This window comes from Myiozetetes cayanensis, unplaced genomic scaffold (assembly GCF_022539395.1).
Source record: "Myiozetetes cayanensis isolate MyiCay16 unplaced genomic scaffold, myiCay2020 scf5-8, whole genome shotgun sequence".
Lineage (NCBI taxonomy): Eukaryota > Metazoa > Chordata > Aves > Passeriformes > Tyrannidae > Myiozetetes > Myiozetetes cayanensis.
Window position 1 is genome coordinate 3028330 of NW_026087742.1, and position 22506 is coordinate 3050835.

Consider the following 22506-nt stretch of genomic DNA (forward strand, 5'->3'; position numbering starts at 1 on the left):
ATCCTTCATCTCCACACAGGTGTGTGCACATGCAGACATATTAATGCAGCTGGAAGGGGGACATTAAACTGTTTACAGCAAATCAATGTTTTACAGCACTAGCTCTGGCTTCAATACCTTCACTCTTATTGTCCTGGAATATATCGTGGTTCTGTGTTTGAATTCTGAATGGATGCTGCTGGCTCTGCTCAGCAATGCCCAGTGCCTATGTGCAAGCATTATGCAAATCAAACCAGAGGGATGAAGCTGTGTTGGGACCTTAGCTCCCCTCCACGGCACGGCAGAAGGTGGAACAAGGCTGCTGTGGCTGTGCACAGCTGGTTGGGTGGCTTTTACAGCATTAGGTGACGTGGTCCTGTGTAGTGTTTAGCCCTCCTGTATGCTGGTTAAACACCTGTGCATGCAAAACAAGTGTTTGCCACGTGGAGTTGCACAGGGTGAGTTTTAGACCCACTGGCAACAGCACTGGGAAGTCCGGGCTCCTCCCGAGGTTATTCCTTGGTGAGGGCATCTCTGGATTTGCCTCACCTGAGTGCTGACAGGTCACTCATGTGCAGGCAGGACTGGCCTTGCACCCACCCAGCAGTAAATGAGGTGTCAGTATGAGAATCCTTCCATCTGCCTTTCTGGCCACCTGTTGGGAGTTATCTCAACTGTCCAAAATCCATATGCTGGAATAGCTGCCACGGGAAAAAGTGCCATAGATTGCCAGGGAAATATTTCCCCCAAAACCTTGCCTGTCAGTGACAAAAGTGCTCCCGTAGACTGGGGGTGGGTGAAATTCAACCCCAGTTGTGTGAAATTTTATTCACACTTATTTTTACATTTATCATTAATGTATCTCAAGCAGTTTGTCCAAAGTGGCCTCATAAAGCACAGGCACTCGTGACAGTGAGGGACACAGCTGAGCTGACACTTGTCACTAAAGCAGTAATCTTTAGCAGCCCAGGAATGCAGATATCATAGCCTTTACATTTAACTGTGCCTGTTGCAAATGGTGAATTTATGAAATGTATTTTAAGGCAACAGGAAACCTGCTCTACTTTTATGAGACATATAGAATTTACTCAAAACAATGATAGAGGCCTGATGAGGCTTTTTTCTGAAATAACTTATTCAGGAAAAACCCCAAACCAACCATAATTTTCCAGGCATATTTTCTCTGACCCACTCTATTATAGCATATCTTTGAAAATGAAGTTACAGTGTATTTTGTTTCCTCTCTTGTTCCAAAGGAACATTGCAGTACGAAGAGAAATGCCAGGTGGTTCTGGGATAATTATAATTTCTCATTAATACCAGCAGATTTAAAAAATAAACTGCCAATATTGCCTCATTAGTATCTCTTGTGAGGCAAGTATTATTTTTAGAGTCTAAGAAGCCAGAGCAAAGATGTGATAACTGTCTAATACTGCAATGGGAATCAAGTCTCAAAGGAAGAATTAGAGTTGTTTAGTTCCTTATTTATGTTTTATATATTTATTTCAGCTCCTGCTCCACACCTATCTTTCTGAACAGAAGAATTAGATACCCATGTCCCTAAAGGGGAAGAAACGCTAAATTTTTCTTGGTTATATAAAATTATATAACATCTAAAGATAATACACATTAACTCACTTGAAGTGCCTTTTTTCCTTGCCAGCTAAGGTTGATGAGACACCACATTAATCACGAGATAACCTAAACAACTGCATGCACAAGGACATAGTGACAGCTTAGCAATGGCTGTGACTCTTTCCAAAAGGCAAAGCAGAGCTCCATCCATTCCACCAGCAAAGAACAGGAACACCAGCTCAGTTTGAGTCAGCCTGCCAACAAAAGGGCTGCTCTCTGCTCTCTGCTCCTGGGGCAAACACTTGGTGGGTATCACAGGCAGGAACAGAAACTATCAAGGAAAGGGACTATTTTTTATGGTTAACATAGCTAATTATTTCTATGCTTTTTCATGCTTAGGCTTCTGTTTCTATAAAGGGGACCGTTTTTTAATCTTTTTGTATACAGATGATATGAAACACTGGAGCCTGTTCAATACATCTTATCATTTCTGTTTGATGTTAGGCATTGCTGTAAAGCTTGACCACAGGGTTAATATTTAATATGATTGTCTGAACAATATAAAAATACCATATAAACCAAAACAGTTTGAACAAGATTTTATGGACTTCTACATAAAATTTATGCATATTTAATTTCAAAATAATGGGAAATTGGCAAAAATGACACCTGAAAATAAAGCTGTAATCTTCCTGATAGTTTCATTATTAGCAGTAGCATAGATTCTTGCTTTCAAAAGTTAACTGACAGATTTTTTAATGAGACTGAGATGGAAGAGAGTCCGTAGGGACATTGTCCCTGTGTCCTGTGACATCTGAAAAATCTACCAGGAGGGAGAGGCAGCTGCTCCTGCCTCCTGGTACAGACCCAGTGCCAGGCACCTGCCAAGTGTTTTGATATCTGTAAGCTGAAAGAATTATATTATGGTAAGGGTTTTTTTATTACTATTACGAGAAACTTTCAGGAGGGTAAGGAGTTTTATTCTGTTTGCTACAGGAGTTTTCTTGCATACCAATTACAATCCATTAAATATTCTTTTTTTCTTCTTTTCTTTTTGAATTCTGTAGCTCTGCAACATGCACTGATTTATAGAGTGGCTCTAACAGGTGTCCCAGGAGACTTCACTCACAGCTGTTCTCCAACCCAAATGCATGGAATATAAATCTTCCTTCCCTCACATAAGCATTAGCGAGCCAGGCTCTTAGCACAATCTGTTCATCAGTACACTGGCTTCATTGGAAAGTTCAATATCTTGGCTAATGTTTATTAATTAAGCAATAAGACACGACAGACTGTGCAGCAGCCCTAATTAATGGACACCTCTGGTGCCTGCCACACATCTAAGAAGTGCATTAATCAGCACCAACACAGGTTGGAAGTGACTTACCACAATAATAAAATGGTTATTTACTTAAATAAGAACATTTCTCAAGCTTAGTAAGATTTCTAAGCCTCTGCATTACGCCATGTGAGGTATTAAAATTTTATGAGCAGCATTTTCCAACTCAGTTTCCTTAAGTTCAGCTGCCAAATCCTTGCTGAGGAATTCAAATGGAGAACTCTGGATTTCTAAGGGTGTGGGGTCACTCTTGCTCCCGTGGAGCCAATGGACACCTGTGAGCAGCTGCAGTCTCAGAGCATCCACGGGGTTTGTTTGGGTGGCAGGTACCAGTTTAACACTCCTCATGTCAACCTGAGCTCTGTGCTACCCCTGCTGGCTCCCCCTGCTTTGATTGCTGGGACTGAAGGCTCAGCCACTTGTCAGATGGAATGTCAAAAAAATCCCCCCAAAACCAGACCCAGCTCTGCAGAGTTTGTACTTGGAAAACTTCTGTTAATTTACAAACCCCCACCTAATTCAGTTAATATTTTATTGTTATCTAAGTTAGAATTTTATTAGGATCAAATCTCAGTAAGTGTTGTAATGTTGATGTTACAGACATTTTGTGGTAGCAGAACTAGACTCGTGCAAGACCTTATTAAGTGCTGTTTGCATACTGTGCCTTTTATGAATCCATTTAGTGCTTCCCCTCTCTGCTGCTTTCCCTGCCATCTGTACAGTATCACTGACCTTTGAAAGTCCTATTATTTCTGCAAAATAAGCTCATGTGAATTCAGGACAATTTACTGTGCTGAAAGAAATGTCCCAGGATCCAGCAAAACAAGCTTTAGAGTATGTCCAATAACTTGAAATTTCCCAAGGACACTTCAAGTCACTAGATGTGTGTAGAAGGTCACAGGTGCCCACTGTCAACATTCTGGCACTAAGAGCCTGTGGGCAGGGCTCTGGAGGAAAGGAGTGCTTTGTGCTGGGAATTGCTGACCTGCAGGGAAAGCCCCCAGCAGTTGGCATCATTAGCATAAGCTGCATCCACAGGGCCTGCAGCATTATTCTGTATTAGCAGATACTTCTGTTTGGGATGTAGGAGTAATTAAATGTTGCTATCTTCACACTGTAGCTGATTATTTAATATATTCTAAATTGAGAGCTTACTTTCTGAATTCTCCCTGCTGGCATGGCCTTGAATACATCCCAGGGTTTGCTAGAGGGGAAGAAGACAGGCTGGAGCCAGCTGCCAAGGAAGGGAGGGCAGCTGGAAGTGTCCCTTCCCTGGAGATACCTGGCCACAGTTGGCCCTGAGCAAGCTGCTCTGGCTGAGCCTGCCCGAGCAGAGGGGCTGGACAAGCCATCTCAAAGGACCCTCAGCCTCAGCCATTGTGTGATTTTGCTGGTTCCTTCTCCCAGGTTCTTGTTCTGCTCAATCTTCCATTAAAAGAAGGCTCCCAGTGGAACTACCCATTGCATCTCTTAGTTTGGGAAGGCAGGAATTGTGAGGCTGTGTGTGCATTTTGACACCAAGTGCACTCTCTGCATGCAGAGTGATCAGGTTTTGCAACGGCACACGAATGATGCCCAGGCTGCTACTGCCATGGCTGTGCTCAGCTTTGCTTCTGATGGAAGATTGCCTCAGGAACAGCACCCTCTGCTACTGCATGGCTGCTGCTTTTTTCTGTTTGGGATGGGTTTGGTTGTGGGTTTATTCTTTTGTTCCTGGAACACTCTGACTTTATTTTTTTAAATGAAAATCTTTCTCAGATCCTTATCCCCAAATGACTGATCAGCCTTAACAAGCAACCAGACTTGCAGAGCTGAATAACTTAGCAAGAATATAAAACAGCCATCTGGGAAAAGTCTTGTCAGTTCTTCAGAACCAATGCAGAGGTATTCTAGGCACATATGTAGGAGAGGTTAAGGTGGGTTGGCTGATATTCCTCATTTTGACATAGAGATTGATGGCTGGTGTGAAGACTGAGTATACCAGTTTGAGCTGTCATGGGAATCCATCAAAAAAGAGGATCTGTGAAAATTTAAATTGTTGTCCTGCATTGTGGTTAAGCCTATATGTGGATTTTAAGATGAAAATAATGTGTTGAATTCTTAGAAAAGAGAATTGGCAAACACATTTCTCATGGCAGCTTAATTCTCTTAGAATTTAACTATGTATGCCCATTGAAGGATATTGTCAGGCTGTACTGGTCATCATGGGCCATCATCATCAGAACAGTTCCAGTATTCCCCTGAGTTTTGATTTACAGCTTAACTGAGAACTGCATCAACCCACCTGTCTGGTGCAGATTCGCAGGGATTTGGATGAAAGCCACACATAACCAGCATTAGAGCCTGGCAGGCTGGCTCTGACTCTTTGTAATCTGTCTTTAATCCATGGCAGGAAGCTAGTCAAGGTTTTAGTTAGAGAGGGCCAAATCTTCAGGTTGCATAAATGAACTGTGCCGTTGAAGCTGACAGGACGAGGGTGGTTTAAACGAGCTGAGATTCACCCCAGAAAGTGAACGAGACCACAAAGCAGCGCAGGGAGAGACAGTGGCTTTCAAGGAACATTTCAGCAGCTCGCAGCTCAGCTGTGGGCATTACTTACATCCTGGTTGGACATCTCCCAGTAGGGCCTCTCCCCGTAGGACATCACCTCCCACATGACGATGCCGTAGCTCCACGCGTCGCTGGCCGAAGAGAACTTGCGGTAAGCTATGGCCTCGGGAGCTGTCCACTTGATGGGGATCTTGCCACCCTGGGAAAGGGGGGAAAACCTGTCAGTGTGAACAGAACAGGGAACAGCACAGGCTTCAAAGAAAAAAAAAATACCCTGCATGCTGAGATTCTATACTGACTGCTACCAATTTGCCTTCTCAATTTGCTGCGAGTGGAAAGGAAGAAACAAACCTTTTCCAGAATGCGATAAAAATTTAGTTTCGTTTGTTGTCTTATCCACCCAAACCAGCATTTTGTGAAAAAACCCAAACCTCAATTCAAAGAACAGAAAGCATTTGAGATAATTCATGTTTGCTCAGTCATGTAATTAGTCAGAACTCACTCTTGGATTGAAAACACGCCAAGCCTGAAATTCCTAGTTCATTGACATTTAAAATTTTACCTTAAATGAAACAGAAATGTTTACTGCACAATGGAACACGGAAAGCTCCTAATGATATTATGTAATCAGAAAGGAAACTACAGGCTTTCTATTAAGCTTTACATTTGATAATATCTCCTAAGTCTTGTGCCCTTTAAATATCCAGCTAAATAGCAAACCAAGTGTGTTGAAAGCTCTTAATGATATTATGTAATCAGAAAGGAAACTACAGGCTTTCTATTAAGCTTTACATTTGACATTTTCTAATTCTTGTGCCCTTTAAATATCCTGATAAATAGCAGCCAACTGTGTTTCTAATAGGCATTCCCTTCGAATATTCAATGGTTTCATTCTGCAGCTTTCAACTTAAAATCCAAGTGCTACCTCAAAAAAAAAAAAAAAAAAAAAAGAAAACCAAACTGGAAATCAATCAGCTTTTATCTGACATTAGTTCTTTAGACCATTGAATCTCTTCTATTCTCCCATAATAGTTCACATATGAAAACTACACTGCCATTTCAGAGAAAGGTATTTCCCCTCCAGAAACGATGCCCTTTTCAAAAGTATAGGTTTATTATCATTCTCACTGAACTCTTAAAAACAAGAAGAGTGAGAGCAATATGCTGAAGGTGCCACTAGATGGTAGAAGGAGGCAGTCAGTAGAGCTGAGCTCACTCACAGCAGTTGCTTTCAACAAGCAGTAACAGATTCTGCTCAGCATTATAATTGTATTTCTGACAGAAACAAAAGAAGAAATGAACTAGAACATCCGTCTGGCAATTGAAGAGAAGCCACAGCTAAAACCAACTATGTAAATCTCTGTTAATTCGCTTTGAATATATAAAAAATTGTCCTTGAATTGTTAAGGCCCTACTCTGGCTGATTGAGAAGCTGTTTGTTGTACCAAGAAATTGTTCAAAGGCCAAGCTCTGTGTCTGTGGTGATGTGTCACTAAGCCAACTGCTCCTCTGTGACTCTCACTTGCTGACAAAAAATGCATGGTTAACATTTGTGTTGTATCACAGCAGCCAAGATGTCCTTTGTACCATGTGACATTTTTTGCAGCTGCTTTTTTAAAGCCTCTGCTTCCTCACTTGTGCTAAACTGACTTTAGCAGTAGGGATGTAAATGTAATTCTGTATTTTTTTGCCCAACTACCTCCACTACCTACCTTTTCCGAATCCTTTAACCTGGTGGTCAGATCACTCCTCTGGCAAAGGCTTTATGCCCCACCTGCTGCCCCCTCTGAGCCTGCCCTCACCAGGGTGTGATGCTCCTTGTCCCCTCCTGGGACAGCTGTTCCCCTTGGGAAGCAAGTACAAATGCTTTCTGGGTACCAGCATGAAGAAACAGAGTGACAGAGGAGAGAAGACAAAAGAGAAGACATTCCTCACGGAAAGGCCAGGCTAATCTCTTGTTTCTTTCCCAGGAAATACTTATATCTCCTAAAGAGTAAGAACACTCAGAGTAAGAGCACACAGAAGGGTAAGAGCACTCAGGTTTTGATCTCATGGTCTGGTTGCAGTGGTGTTCTGGTTGGATAGGTGAGTCCAGGCTTCCTGAGGTAGTGGAAAAATTAGCTATTCAGTGCCCCAAATGCACACCTTAGCCAGGGATGTCCAGCCCAAAGGATGAGTCCTCTGACAAACAGGCAGTGTGAGGGTCTGACTGCAGAGCATAGCTCAGAGCATCTCCTCACAACACACAGTCAGGGGTCTTATTGTTTTTACTGGGTTGGGTTTAGTCCTTTATTTCTAACTAATATAATTCTATCCTCAGTTTCCTGGCTGCTGCAGGTTTTGGGGGACATTATTTTCCTGGCCAGCCACATGGTCAGGGTAGGAATTTTAACTCCTTCTTTGGACCTGGATACAGGCAGTTTTAAAAGTTCAACAAAAATCATGGGGATCCACATCACAAAAGAGACTGCCCTGACAATCCTAAACACCCTCCCTCATCAGCAGCACTTGTTCCAGCACAGGAGTTCATCATCCAAATCTTGTCTTACCAAGCAATCCCCCTTGATGCCTTTTGCTTTATCCTCATTCCAGGCACTTCCTGGAGTGCAGCACCAATATTTGAGGGAGGATGCAGAAGAAAAAATTTCCATACTTTCTTTCCTGATCTCAGATCTTATCAAACCTCAGAAGATGACAGGTTAAAAAAAAAAGTCTACCAGCTTAGATGGTTAAGCTACTGTAAGACTTTTTTTATCAAGACAAACTAATAAATCAAAAACATTTCTACGTGCCAGATTCCTAATCTGGAGAGTTTTATTGATAACTCATTATTTTTTTAATTTTCATGAAAATTCTTATGTTAATAATTAAATACCTGCTTGTAGGGAAACAAAAATCTATAAATGTGAATAAGAGGCATTTGGATATTTGTAGATTTTGCTTTTAATGTTTATAACATAGTATGAATAACAGAAGATGAAAATTGTCTTTAAACTGTATCCTTTTCATAAATCTGATTTTGCATTCCCAAATTATACTCAAAAGAGAGGGCACATCTTGAGCAGCATTTGAAGCTAGCTTTGTGACTACTGGCTAAATATAAATGAGTTTTAAAGAATCTGATCAGACTCAACAACCAGTTTCATGATGCAGCTTTACTGACTGATCCCTTTTGGACTGAAAGAGTAGTGGCTCATTGAGTGTGAAAATGAGACTGGAGAACAGAATCTTAACAAAATTCCAGGCAGTTCACATTCAAGGGCACAAGATGTGTTCAGTGTTGTAATGTAAAATAAAATCCTTTTGTGCTGGCTCTAATGACAAAGTGAAGCAAAACCTCTAAGATTTTTCCAATGGATTCATCTTGTATATGAAGATGTTATGTTCATAAAGATGTAGATTTCGGTACTTAATTATGTTTGCAGAATACCTTTTCACGCAGAAAGGTTGGTTTATTTATTGGAAAGCCGTTCCAGAGGCAGAGATTGCAACGTGACTGCCTTAAGAGATGTATATGACTGAACAGCAGTAATAGCTGCTCATGCATAATAAAAGAACACATAAGGTTTAGAGTAGCTGAAAATATATTTCCTGTTTCTGATTAGAGTAATAAACAGTGTTACTGGTTTTGGCTATGCCTTTTTACATTTTGATCTAACTGGGAAAATAATAAATGCAATGATGTTTACACAACGCCTCGCCTTCAAATTAGGATAATTTATAAATCATCTACATTGTACTGCTACAGCAATGAAATCTGTCACAGCTGCCCACATTAGAGAGCACTTATGCAAGTCCATTTTGCTTTTAGTTTATTCTCTGTCTTTTTGGGAGGTGGTAGGAGGGGCAGAAGGGGTGTTAGGAACCAAATTGTTTTTCTGCCTCTTCTCATACATTAATAATGGTATCAGTGACAACCTAATTTTGTTTCCACATAGTGAAATAACACCAACTCTGCTATTCCAATAATTAGAATCCAGCCTTCCTTTGCCCTCCATGCTGCCAGCTGAACAGTGTCTATCTCCTGATTTTTTTTCTCGATTGTAATTTAATAAGCAATTTCACCGTGCAGTGCTGAGCGTCCCCCTGGAATCAGAACATTAGGCTCACATTGCTTAGCTTGGAGAACTGCTCACAGATCAGCCCTTGCAATGAAATTTGCCCCCTCACCCACACCTACACACGCTCACTTTCTCTACAGAACTGGCAACAGCACAGTTTGGCACACATTTAAAGGCAGAATTGGAACTACATGTTGCAAAACACCTCATTCTTTACCTCAAACTACGCAGGAAAGAATGGCAGCCTTCACAAAATGCCATCTCTTCTCTGAGCTGACAACACCAACAAGTGCTTGTCATCTGTTCTGTGGAAAAACTACAGGCAGACAACTGACACCGAGTCCCACAGGCCACTGCTGCATTTTTGCCACCTCCCATTTGAATTTTTTTCCTATTTTACATGTCAGACATCTTTTTGAAAACAGGAGTTCCTTTAATAAACAATCTAAAGATATTTCAAAGCTGCAGCAGAACAGTGTGCCTGGCAGCTGTGGCCCATTATCCTACCCAACAAAGGTTGGGATATATCACCAAACTTAAAATGCCTGATGTGAAGAGTGACAGAGAGGGCACAGAAGCAAAGAAAGAAGCCTGTTAGATGCCCAGAACTCCTGGCATGCCCTGCCAGCTAATTAAAGTGAGCAGTGATCCCCTGAGAACCTCACAAGGCTGAAGGTAAGGTGTGTGAGCTGCTGCTCGATGCACACATGAGCAGTGAGAAGCAGAGTGAGTGCACGAGGCTCAGCATGTCCCAAACCAGCAGCAATGTGAAAGAAACGCCTGTTCCTGTTGAAAAGCCTGTTCTGTATTTTCCTGGAGTGACAGACACTGCAGAGTGACTGTCACAGAGCTGGCAGCAGGTCTCCTAAATGCTGAGGAGCAGAGCCATCAGTTCCAGAGGCACAGACATCTCCAACTGTCTGATTCTGCACTGAACTATGGCAGTGCACCATTAGTCTGATGTGGCACAGAAATTCCTCTGCATCTGTCAGCTCCTGTTCCTTTATGTGTGGTGTTACTGAATCATGGCATCATTTTCCATGACACAAGGATAAAATCTGTCTTTTTCTCTACCACAAAATGACAGAAACATGGGGGAAAAAAAGAGAACTGCAAAGTGAAGAGAGAGATGAAAGTAATGAAAGAGATTAGTTTTAAATATTGGACATAATTCATCATTCTGTACAAAAACCTTCTGCCACTTCAGTGGAGCGATGCTTCTATTTGATGCTCAAATTTTTCACGTGCAAAGCTACAAATAGTCAGAATTTAGCATCCTCAAATCATAATTTAGAACTATTCAGTATTATTGACAGTCTTCTCTAGTGTCTATTGAAATATCAGAGAAACTACACGGCAAGATAACAAAACTGCTCTGAAAAGGCATTTCAGAATTTGTGCTCATTATGCCCAATTCCAGTCAGTTCTACCAGTCTTTCATTTCCCTTGGAATTGAAATGAATAAACCTCCCTGATTTTCAAAAAGACTGGATTTGCTTTTAATCTCTGGGAAAATATTAATTTTCTTTCAAACATCTTGATTAGCATGCTGAAGTTAAATATGTGGAACTTGATTTTTCCTCTTAAGTTAGCTATCCAAATTTTCAGAACAAGTTATTTTTGATTTCGAGAATACTCCAATTTTAGTGAGTATCAACCCCTACATTGCACATCTATTCGTGTCCTCCAAAAGAGGGAAAGACATTGATGGATGGAAAGCATCAGCACCTGAGATATTGCCAGAAGTAAAAGAGACAAGATAAAGTGTCTGTCCACAGATGATCAGAAACACTTCACACTGACCAGCATTCATATCAGAGGCGTATCAGGATGCTTCTCCAAACTATTCCACCTCAACCTGTCACAATTTTGTCTCCCTGCAGGCCCTCAGATGGCTGAATTGAGTAGTGGTGCACATCCAAGCAAACCTCCAGAATGATGAGATATACCCCATCCTGTAATATCTCAGTTACAAAGTTAAAGAATTAAAATATTACATTTCTTTGCTAAAAATCAAAGAATTATGAAACCAAGAGCACTCTCTAAAGCAGCAGAGATTCTCATTAGCAGTAGCAGCATCCATTTCCTCTGAAACAACACACTTCAGCATGCAATCCTGGCCTGTTCTGAGGCACTGATCTTCACTAGGGCTGAGAGATCAGAAGAAGGCTGATAAAAAAGCACAGCTTTGACCCTCAAAATCCACATAAGTGAAGTGGGAGTGAATATTTCTGGCCACTTACACCTGTCCTGCATTGGTATTTTCTTGACAGGGCAATTTAAAATACTTTATAGATTGACAAAGATAGTGCAAATGCAAGTGGTTAATGCCGTTGCCTCTCGTTTGTGTAACCATCTGCCCTGTGCACATCTTCTCCTGTTAGACATGATGCCTTTATCCACATGGGGCTCGTTGAAAACAGGTTGATTTCCGCCAGAAACATTAGTTTTGAAATATTGGTTTGGCTTTTAAATGAACCAAGTAGTTCATTCCAGAGATCAGACCAAAGCCAAGGTGAATCCAGCAAATCTGAACAGCTTCAATCCAGCGGGAGCAGGGATTGATGGCTGCAGGCTGAGGAGGAACAGGGTCCTGTGCCTGGGGGGGAAATCCTAGTGGAGTCCAGGAAGGACTGATGTTGTCCTCAGAGCCCTGCTAAGGGCTAGAAAAGTGCACAAAGACAAGTATTTGTAAATACAAGTATTTGTACACAATTATTGCAAATACACAAGTATTTGCAAAACCTCTTTGAGACTGGTCTTCTGAAAGGTAAAGGTGAGACAGGTGGGACCAAGGAGTTTCAGAATGTTTTAGAGAGTGGGAATTTACATTTCTTTAGGATTAAGAATGCACCAGTGGATTTTACAGTACTGGGTGCTGGGCCCCCAGTCACAGAGAAACCCTTTACTTTTCTGAAATTAAATATCAGAAGCATGCATCTCTACCAAATCCACTTTAGAAACTATAGCACTATTTGACAGCACTGATAGGAAAAAAATGTCATTTTCCATGAAACTAATATTTCTGGCAAAGATCTCTCTCTTTCCAAGAGCATCAATTTCAAGCTCTCTGCCAGCTGTGTCAGCACAGCTCACATCACAGCCCTGACCAATTTCTCCAGAGTTCCTCCTACAGAGCCCTCCAATCTGCACATCCAGCCCCAGCCACTTTGCTTACACAAGGAGTGCTATCCAAGTCAATGGAAAAGGTGAAAAGGATTTGTTCTGGGATGCTTATTTATTTAAAGGTTGCCTTACGTATCACAACTCTGTAACAAAGGAATTTGCTACAAGGTCCATTCTTGCAGCACAACTGAGTCAGCAAACACAAGCATTTCTCTGCACCCAAGCAGTTTAAGTTGACCAAAAAAAAAATAAAAAAAGATGTTACTGGGCACTGTCCTTTCTTGAAAGCACCACGGAAGGCTTGTCTCTGAAATTATGCCCCTGACTTGCCCAAGGCTTCATGAAGTGTTTGTTACTGGATCAGAAATAAAATGTTACCATGCACTGCTTGAACGCTTTGTGTCATTATCCATCATCAGCGATTTCCCAGCTCTGATTCCCACACTGACATCAGCTGACATGCACAGCAAAGAGGTCCCAGGTTTCAGGAGTCAAGTGGCCTCTCTCTGTGCTGCCACAATGCCCAGATCATTCATACTCTGCCCCCAAACCCCCTTGCCAGAATTCCTTTCACACCATACAGTTTGAAGTGGCCAATAAAAACTCGGAAGCACATGGAAACTGGAAAATTGAGGCCATAGTGAAATGCATTTAAATGTAAAGTTAACACCATATAGGCTGTAGTATTGTCTCCAGGAAATGTTTTCATGGCCTGTTCTTTGGGATGCTGTACTACAGAGAATGCAGGAATGTATATACTGAATTAATATGCAGATTGTTCTGGAGTACATGAGATTTTATTTATCTAAGGTTCCTTCAAAATTTATGCTAGAAATAGGTTGGAAACACCACAAAAATGAGGCTTTTCCTCTGAGAGTTACAGTGCCACGCAAAGATGATGATCAGAATTGTTATGAGGCTGAGCTACTCTGCAGGTATCACTGCTGTGGTTTTCACCCCAGCTGTTTCAGGAAGTGCAGAGGAGAATTAACATCTTAGTAAGTGATGGATTAAATTTTCTGCTCACATTTTTGTTAGGTCACTTTTCATTTCATCCTGAAGGAGTTTGCTGGTTATTTAAGTTTCAGTCAATTCATGGATAAGTAGCTGGTCAAAAGCTAGGAAACAAACAGTCAGAAAGAAAAGGTCAGTTTTTAGAGTGGCATCCCCCAGGGGCTGGTGCTCATGTCCTGCTGGCAATGTATGCAGAATTCATAATGCAGGCAGGGCAGTGAACACATTAGATTGTGCTGGCAATCCAAAGGTATCCGTGCTAGTAAAGATGATGATGACTGACCACAAAAACTGGCCAAAGAATCCTAGGCTACTGAATTGAAAACTTATAAAATGCCACAAAATTCAGTGTCATAGTGATGCACTCATAATAAAACGTTAATTAATTAACTTTACATAACAAATAACATGGCTCTGTACTGAGCTCTCACTGTTCAAGACAGATCTTGTGGTTATAGACAGAGATGTGGCCCTGTAACACTATCAATTCCCTTCTCAAAAGAAGACTAAGGGGAAAAATGGAATGAAATTATAAAAATAATGAGGAAAAGAAAAAAGCATGGCACTTTTGAAACCCAGAATATTCCTGCATATTGCTTACTGATCACAGTCTTGAGCTTCCATCCCACAAGGGTACACTGAATCACAGAATATGGAAGGGACCCTCAAGGATCATCGACTCCAACCCTTAACCCTGCACAGGACCCTCCCCAAGAGTCACCCCACGTGCCTGAGAGTGGTGTCCAAACGCTTTTACAACTCTGTCAGCCTTGGTGCTGTGCCCACTGCCCTGGGGAGCCTGTTCAGTGCCCAGCCACTCTGTAAAGTAGAAATGGTCTATACAATCCTGGATAAATGGATTGGATAACAGATGGAGAGCACAGAACGAGGGTACAGCAAACATACATGGCAAGTAGCAGGTTAAATCATTAACAAAACCATTTGTTAAAAAAGAAATATTGCTATGGGACGTCATGGGCTCTAAAAATACAAACATCTCCAAAAGCAACTAGGTAAACTTAGAGAAGAAATATTCATGAGAGATATTACATAGAAAGACCCACCTCTGATTCAGAGAGGTCTTTGAGCCACAGACCACTAAAAGCTCAATAACCTGAACTAATAATGCACCCCTTGCACAGCATGTGCACTGTTATTGTGGTCCTGTTTGTTATCTGCTGCTTGATTGCCTGTTGGAGACAGGCTTTGGAGATCTCCAGCATTGTGGCTGGCTGAGCCAGGCCCTTGTTCTCTTCCCATGGTCTCTGTTCACTTGCAGTTAAAATACAAACACGTGGCTAACAGTGCAACTGGAAAACATGCGGGTGATGCACATGGCAACAGCATTTTGGGGAAAAGAAAGTAAAAAACCATTCAAAAGTAAATTTTAAAGGTAGTCACCCAAACTGAGGTGTTCTTTGATGTGAAACTGTAACTGTAGATGGCTATCTGACAGATCACAAGACATCTGTTTTTTGTTGTTGATTCTGTGATTACATTTCTATGTCTCTATCCATGTTTATGGATATCCTTTGTGACCAAACCCCGTGACAGAAGAAACTAAACAGTTCTTCTGTTAGTGAGTTTTAGCAAAGGAAAAAGGAGCAGATACTAAGGGGAAGAATCTGTAGAAGTATTATCCTGAGATAGTGGGGGCTGACTACTGGATGAGCACTTGGAGGTCTTATCTTGTAAAGCTTTTGGTACCAAATCATTCATTAGCAAGAAATAATTTTTATTAGGAAAAAGGGAAAAAAAAAAAGGAATAAGAGCACTCCCAGACTGCTGGGAAACATTCAAGATAGTCACTGAAATAACTTTTAGCTTTCATTTATGCCAAAGCTGGCTAAACTCCTGCCTTCAGGCACAGGTGCGTGGCACTCATGTGCTTACATGGCCAGCTTGCAGAATACACGGTTGCTACTCCTGCAGGAAGTGTCTTTTTGTGCTATAAAAATCATATGCACTGACATTTTCTTTTTTTCCCAATCATTTGAGTTATGTTTATGGACTGAAAAATGAATCTATGCATATATTCATACACAGATAGGAAATGGCTTTCCAAATCTCTGGTGGACAAACAGTGATGTGCATTCCAACAGGCAGCTCCAGCGCAGCTGTGCCTGCAGCAGCTGAAGGGAAACTGTTTCAGATAATAGCATTGTGGAAGGCAGAATAAATCAAAAACATGCAGCAGAACTTAGGGACATTTTAGGAAAAGGCATTTTTCTCCTTTGTCTGTAGACAGATACCAATTTACTCTTTCGCTTCCCCTTGATTTCTGGATTATGACCTATACTTAAGGAAATTAAAACCAACCGGCTTTGATAGCAACAAAATATGAAGTCATGAAATACTAATGCATAGCTTTGATTCCTTATTTTTAAGGTCTTTTGTGTAAAGTGCTAAAGTTCAAGCTTATCTTCAAACCCAGAATGCTAATCAAAGCCACCTACTTTCTCATTCCCAGCAAAGGAGGGCAGATTTTATGACACACACACTGCTTGTTTTGCTGTAGAACTGGAAAATTCCCGGAGCAGCCTGGTGAGGATTCACAGTAATTCCCAACAACCCACAGGGCCTTTTTAATTCCAGTGAAAGAACCTGAATCTTTCAAAGGCTGGGTATCACACCTGCACCCGGTAAAACAGTTGTATCAAGATGAAAAACTTGTCAGGTAAACTCTGTGTTCAGTGATTTAACACCGCCGAAAACAACGATCAAAAGAAGCCACCATCCCTTATCAGCAGTTTCCAGAAGTGCTTGATTTATTCCAGGTACAAGAGAGCTGACTAATTACAACCCTAGGAAAGTGCTCTGGGAAACTGATCTAGATGAGCCATCTCTCCTGAACAAATTCCCACTCCTGTGGCGTACTCTGAAACTTTCCTCATGACTAGAGCACCAGTGTCTGCAGCATGTGTTCTTCTGACTGATGAGAGGGACATCAGGCTGCATTTTGGCGTAACTCTGCCTAAATTAAAAAGAAAAAAGTCATGCCCTCCATTCCTAATCACACAATCACCTCTAACATAACACATACACACACATTAAAAGGAAAAATCAGACTGACAAATGCAGAGTTTTATCCTGCTGAGTCTACATACTTAGTTGTTTATTGGGCCCTCACATTTCAGTGCCTCATTTAAGAATTTTTCTCTTCACAACCAAGCTTCTGTTTTGCTACGATGGGCTGCAAGTGATCATTTATTAGGGAACTTCTGCTTTTTCTAAAATGCAAGTGGATGCTACAGATCTTCAGCTTTTAAATGTATCTACTATTGCTTCTGCTGATTTATCTTGGCTGAAAAAAAGAAAGTACAACTTCGGTCTTACTCTGCCTATGGTCACAGGATTCAATCCAACATCTTTACCTCTTATTCCATGGTTTTAGGCATTATTCTTAGTGGCAGTATCTCACTTTTCCCTTTCTCTGTTTACAGAGAAAATGCAATTGCAGGTGGCCTCCTAGTCATCCCCACGTGAAGAGATGTTCCCTTGTTTTACCTAAACTCTCTTCTTCTGAAGCTCATGTTTCCCCCTCCAGGTTCCCTTTAGGATGCTGAAGTGATCAGGGTCTTATTTACCTAAATGAAGTTGTTGGTAACATTCTCTTGGTCTTTCAAACATTCCCTCCCCATTCCATTACAGTTGGAACTCAAACAAACAAACAAAACTAAAGAACAGGGGAAATCTGAGTGTTCAACTTCCCCAGCTCTGTAGAGTCAGTGGAAGCAGTAAATTGGTCAGTTTTGTTCATGTGCATTGCTTTATGTACACACTGTGGCCATGGACTAATGCCAGGGTATTTTATGCACATTTGATCTTTTATAACTGCTTTGAAATCTTTCAGTTGTTTAGGGTTTTCAGCAGTGGGATGTGGGTGATTGCTGCTTCACTAAAACCCTTTAACAAAAATAAGGACAGCATACTTAAATAGCTCTGTTTATTTTGCCATCTGAGGGTTCAAAGAGCTCCCTGCTGAAACTGCCTTCTTTAAAAAAGTTGGAAAAACAGAGGTTGAGGGCCATCAAGTACATGGAATACCTGTAACTGCCACGGGCAGTAACTGGATTTCTGGATGCTCATTGCTACTGAAAACAGGTTGTAAATGATTTATATGGCTAAAAGTGCAAGGCAGAAGAGCAAGAACCCCTGAAATAAAGGTCCATTTTATGCAGTTTCTGCCTTCCTGGGCTGTACCTTCATCTCCCAGAGGAGAGAGCTATATGATGGACTTTGTACTCATAAAAATAAAAGAACAAATTAATGGTCAGCTGCAATGAATGTTTATGTGGACACCTTTCTCCTTCACAGTGTGTCCACCTAAGCAAAATACCACACAGATTTTAAAGAATGAAATATTAATAAGCAAAACAGAACCAGTTCTGATGTGGTACAAACAAATCAGAAGTACTCTCAGTATGCAGCTCACCAGGAAAGGATAAACAATGTGATGCAAAGAAAGGTATTATCTTTAAGAATTCACACCTTGGAGGAGTCTTTATAGTACTCAACAGTCCTGCATGATATTCCACATACAACTGAGAAATGTTGCTGAAGTTATGAAGCCACAGTAACAAATACAAATCTCTAGACTGTTAATGATGAATCACGGTCACTTTAATACCTCAAGCCTTTCCCTCGGTGCAACACTGGGCACATCTCCCAAAACAGAATGATGCTGACCTCCTCTCTCTGATTTTGTAAACACAAACTCCAGCAGACAGATATTTAACCTCTAAGAACACCCAATCTGTTCCTTTTTCTTTATTCAGTTTAGCTCAAAAGATTAGAAGGCAAGCTAATAATACCTTCCCTTTTCTGCCATTTAACTTGCATGCTAACTTTCATACTGAAAATCCAGTGCCATACTTTAGGCTTGCATTTTTAATTTCATTTATTTATTTATTTTCTATTAAATCTTGTTCCTCTTACCATTCATTTGATTAAAGCCATATCAGCACCTACTAAGCTGCAGGAGCAAAATGTTGGTTTTATTGCGTTGCTCTGGGAATTGTCATCAAGCCAAAATCACAGATGTTCCAAAGAACACGCAGCATTTGGCCCATTTCTAAGATAAACATCATAGTTTACCTTATCCACAGTGCCAAACCCTGTACAAGTAAGCAGTAAGGTCAGTTAAGTCCCCTCACCTGCTCTGTCTATACTTCTGATAACCTGACATAAAGTAGGAAGCAAAAGTGAAAAAGGCAAAATTAGGGAAAAGGGAAAAATCCGTGTGATTTTCATGCCTCATGCAAGATTGGGGCTATTATGATATGTCCCCTTTCAATATTTTCTTACAAACAATGGGGCAGCTAGAAATATTTGTGCTTAGAAGTAGAAAAAGCTGTGAAATTAAGTTTAGTAGCTGGGTAGAAATGAGATGATTGTGAGGGCTCATAAGTGTGGGAACAACCCTCTCAGAATCCTCACGAGGTCTTATCAGCTTCTGCTCTGTTACTGCAAGATACTGGCCTATAAAAACTTAATAGGACAGCAAATTGGGGTTTGGGATTTGGAAGCACTCTGACAGAAAGAAAACAACCTGATGTGTGCTCACATGAAGAAATGGTTCCTGAGCAATAAACAGGCGGGGCCATGGAGATGTCAGCAGCACAGGCACTGCAGATAAAAATGTGGGATGCTGATGGAACCTGGACAAACCCTTAACAGCTTCGGGGTGCTGTTCACACAGACCATAAACCTGGTGTTGCACAGCCACCAGCAAGAGCTGTGTGCATATAGTAACTGTGAAAACCAGCCTTTTCCCACAGAAAATTGTCACAACACACAGCTTTCCAACAATAGGATAAGATCCTAGGTGCAGAGAAGTAGGTTCTACATAAATGCTTGTCCCAGCCTTATCTTCCATGAAAAAATTATCACCCAAATGGCAAAAGTGCAGTGTACTTTTAACAAGTACTTTTAGTACTTCTAGACCTTTTAAGACACAAGTTTTTAAGGTTTTTCATGTTACCAGAACTAGAGGAAAAAGAAAAAAAGAAATGCACCAGTGTTTAAATCCCATGATTATTGCAGGAGTTGATTCTTCTCAAAGAAAGACAACTCAGGGTAACATCAGCCGTGCTGACGAGTGAGATGCCAGCAGTTTGTGGAGCCTGTAATTAAATTTGCACACAAATTGAAGTGTGCAGTGTTGCTATTTCTCTTAATGGAATAGACCTTCTGAATAGACCTTTCAAAGCCTGAGGTAGTCATCTTTATTTTGATGAGTCTTTGGTGTGTCACATCAATCTTTACTTGTGATTTTACATATGCTTTATACATTTCATTTTTTACTGCATAGATTAACAAAGAACATCATTTGATATACAGCTAATGCAAGTACCTTTTACTATTGGTTATAAATCAGCCTGTGCAAAAAGCCCAGGACCATACACCACACCACAGGCAGAAACCTAAAAGGAAAAACTCAAGTCCATGTTACAAGAACTACAGTATCCACAACTCTGAGGAGATCTGGGATTCTATCACATCCCTTTATTTCAGAACACCTGCTCAGAAGGCAGGGTTGAACTGACAGTGGCCTGGATTTATAAAAAAGAAGAAAAAGCATCAAACACAGTACAGCTGTGTTGCAGTGGAGAGAGAATTCCAGAGGAAGCAGTGAAAGGAACCTTATCTACTTGTGCTAGCAAGAAGTGTCTCGAGCTCCCTGCCTTTGCCCTGAGGTGTCACACTGGCACTGGTAGGGATACCAAATAAAAAGGAAACAACAAAACAATCCTGTGCAAAAGGACAAAAATGATTGCAAACAAACCAGGGAAACTGGAAGAGACTGAGGACTTTAAGTGGGACATTACACACACTTGGGTAGAAGCTGTCCATGCACCAAACATTCTCATCTGTGTACCTTATCTGGAGGGGGGGAAGGACATTTCCCCACAACAAAACATCTGCAGCAGTGAAACAGGATTTCTGATGTGACTGGGGATGTAGGGCATGGGAGAAGATATGTTAATGGCAGATGGTTGGAACAGCAGACTCTAAAAAGGTATGAACAGCACAGACTCAAACAGGCTTTGCTGCCCTCCCCGAGACTTGCACTGGGGCAAACCTTCCCCCACACACACAAACACTCGGCAACGAAGCCAGTAAGCAATTTCTTACGTAATTTTGCTATCTCAAATGTAATAAAATGTGTATTAAAATGAGTAGGTTCCTACAGCTGAACCTACAATATACTTCTAGTAAGGGCTTGGCTCTGCCTTCAGGTATAACCTGCAAAAAAGCACACTTGAAGAAAGATAGATAACTTCACTGTTGTGCTCTCTGGGCATTTTTCTAGCCATTCAGTCAGGAGTCAGAGCAATAACAGGGCTCCTTGGAACAGGAAAAAGGCAGTAAACCTGTAAGATGGATATTTTGGGTTTTCCTTTGTGTGTGTGTGTGTGTGTGAGAGGGTTTTTTAAATTGTTTTGGGGTGTTTTGTTTGTTTGTTTCACTTTTTTGGGTGTTGTTTTTGGTTTTGTTTGGTTTTTTTTGGTTAAAATTGTTTCTTGTGCTCAAGGTGAAAGCCCTGGGGCAGCTGGTGTGGTACCTATGATTTTACTTCTGATGGAGACCTCCTTGCAGCCAACCTCAGGGAGGATGAGAGGAAATTCCCAGAGATGAGAAGGAGATGGTATAATCCATAAAGTTACTGACTCAGCCTAACCTGCAGGCAAGATCTGCACGTTGGCCCAAAATTCTGGCTGACTCAGGATCCTGTCCCAAGCCTTCCCTCCTCAATTTCCATCAGGGACTTAAAGCCCTGAGAGAGAGGAATCCTGTAAGGATAACTGCTGACATTAAAATATTTACCCATGGAAACACGGTATCCCCTGCACATCAAATTACTCTGCAGATTGTTCTGTCACCTCCACATAGCAGTGTGATATTACTATTCTGTGGGGGATAGTTAATGCCAAAAATATATGCAAACCCCTCATCATCCTTTCCTAATTAAAAAGCAGATGTTACTTATGGTTTTATTTCTGACGGAGGCCAAATGTTCTACATGAAATCTGAGAGAAGCAAACATATTAAAAGCTCAACAAATTACTACTAAAGCTGTGGATTCCAGTGTATTTCTTTCAAGGAGAGTGTAGCAGATCTGCTAAAGAATTTATGAGCATGACAGTTTCATGAACCTTTTGCAGCTCCCGTTTAGAAAAGACTTTGAAAAGAAAGTCTGCACACACAGTGTGCGTTCATTTCATTGAATAATTTACAGTGTACTGTGGTGTGGGTTTTCTTTCCTTCCTTTATTCTATGAACTGAGCAAATTTCAGAAGCAATGCTATGCAATGAAATACGTTCCTTTTGTTAGTCACTGTTGGGTTATCTTTCTATTTGCTCTCTTTTCCTGTACCTCCTCTCACTGTAACATTGCTGTACCATGACAAAACAGACCATTTCATCAAGAGACTGAAGGGTCCTCAGCAAGTTTTTCAATCTTTTTGATAAAAAAACACCCAACCAACAAAAAACCAGCCCAGGAAATGTGTTGCTTATAACAAATAATTCCTCTGTATGGTATAAAGCCTCCATGTTTTAGCTGGAAACACCCAGCGTGTCTCCAGCCCCAAGGCAGAGCTGAGCTCTGCACAAACAGGGTATGGACCCCGTGACCACTCCCACTGATGGGGCAGCACCACAAAACCAGGAGCAGGAATGCTGATAGCCCACAAGTGCTACAGTGCAAAGCTGAGCTCTGCACAAACAGGGTATGGGCCCCGTGACCACTCCCACTGATGGGGCAGCACCACAAAACCAGGAGCAGGAATGCTGATAGCCCACAAGTGCTATTCAATCACCACATGGAATAAAGCCCCAGGTTAACAAGGCAATTCC

General features: G+C 41.2%; 1 protein-coding gene across 1 annotated transcript in view; it reads right to left on the bottom strand.

The window, feature by feature from the left end:
- Positions 1 to 22506, bottom strand: part of EPHA6 (EPH receptor A6) — a 356637-nt gene that overhangs the window by 16039 nt on the left and 318092 nt on the right. Inside the window, 1 exon segment of the mRNA XM_050333635.1 lies at positions 5493 to 5642. Within this exon segment, the coding sequence (XP_050189592.1) occupies positions 5493 to 5642 (150 nt within the window).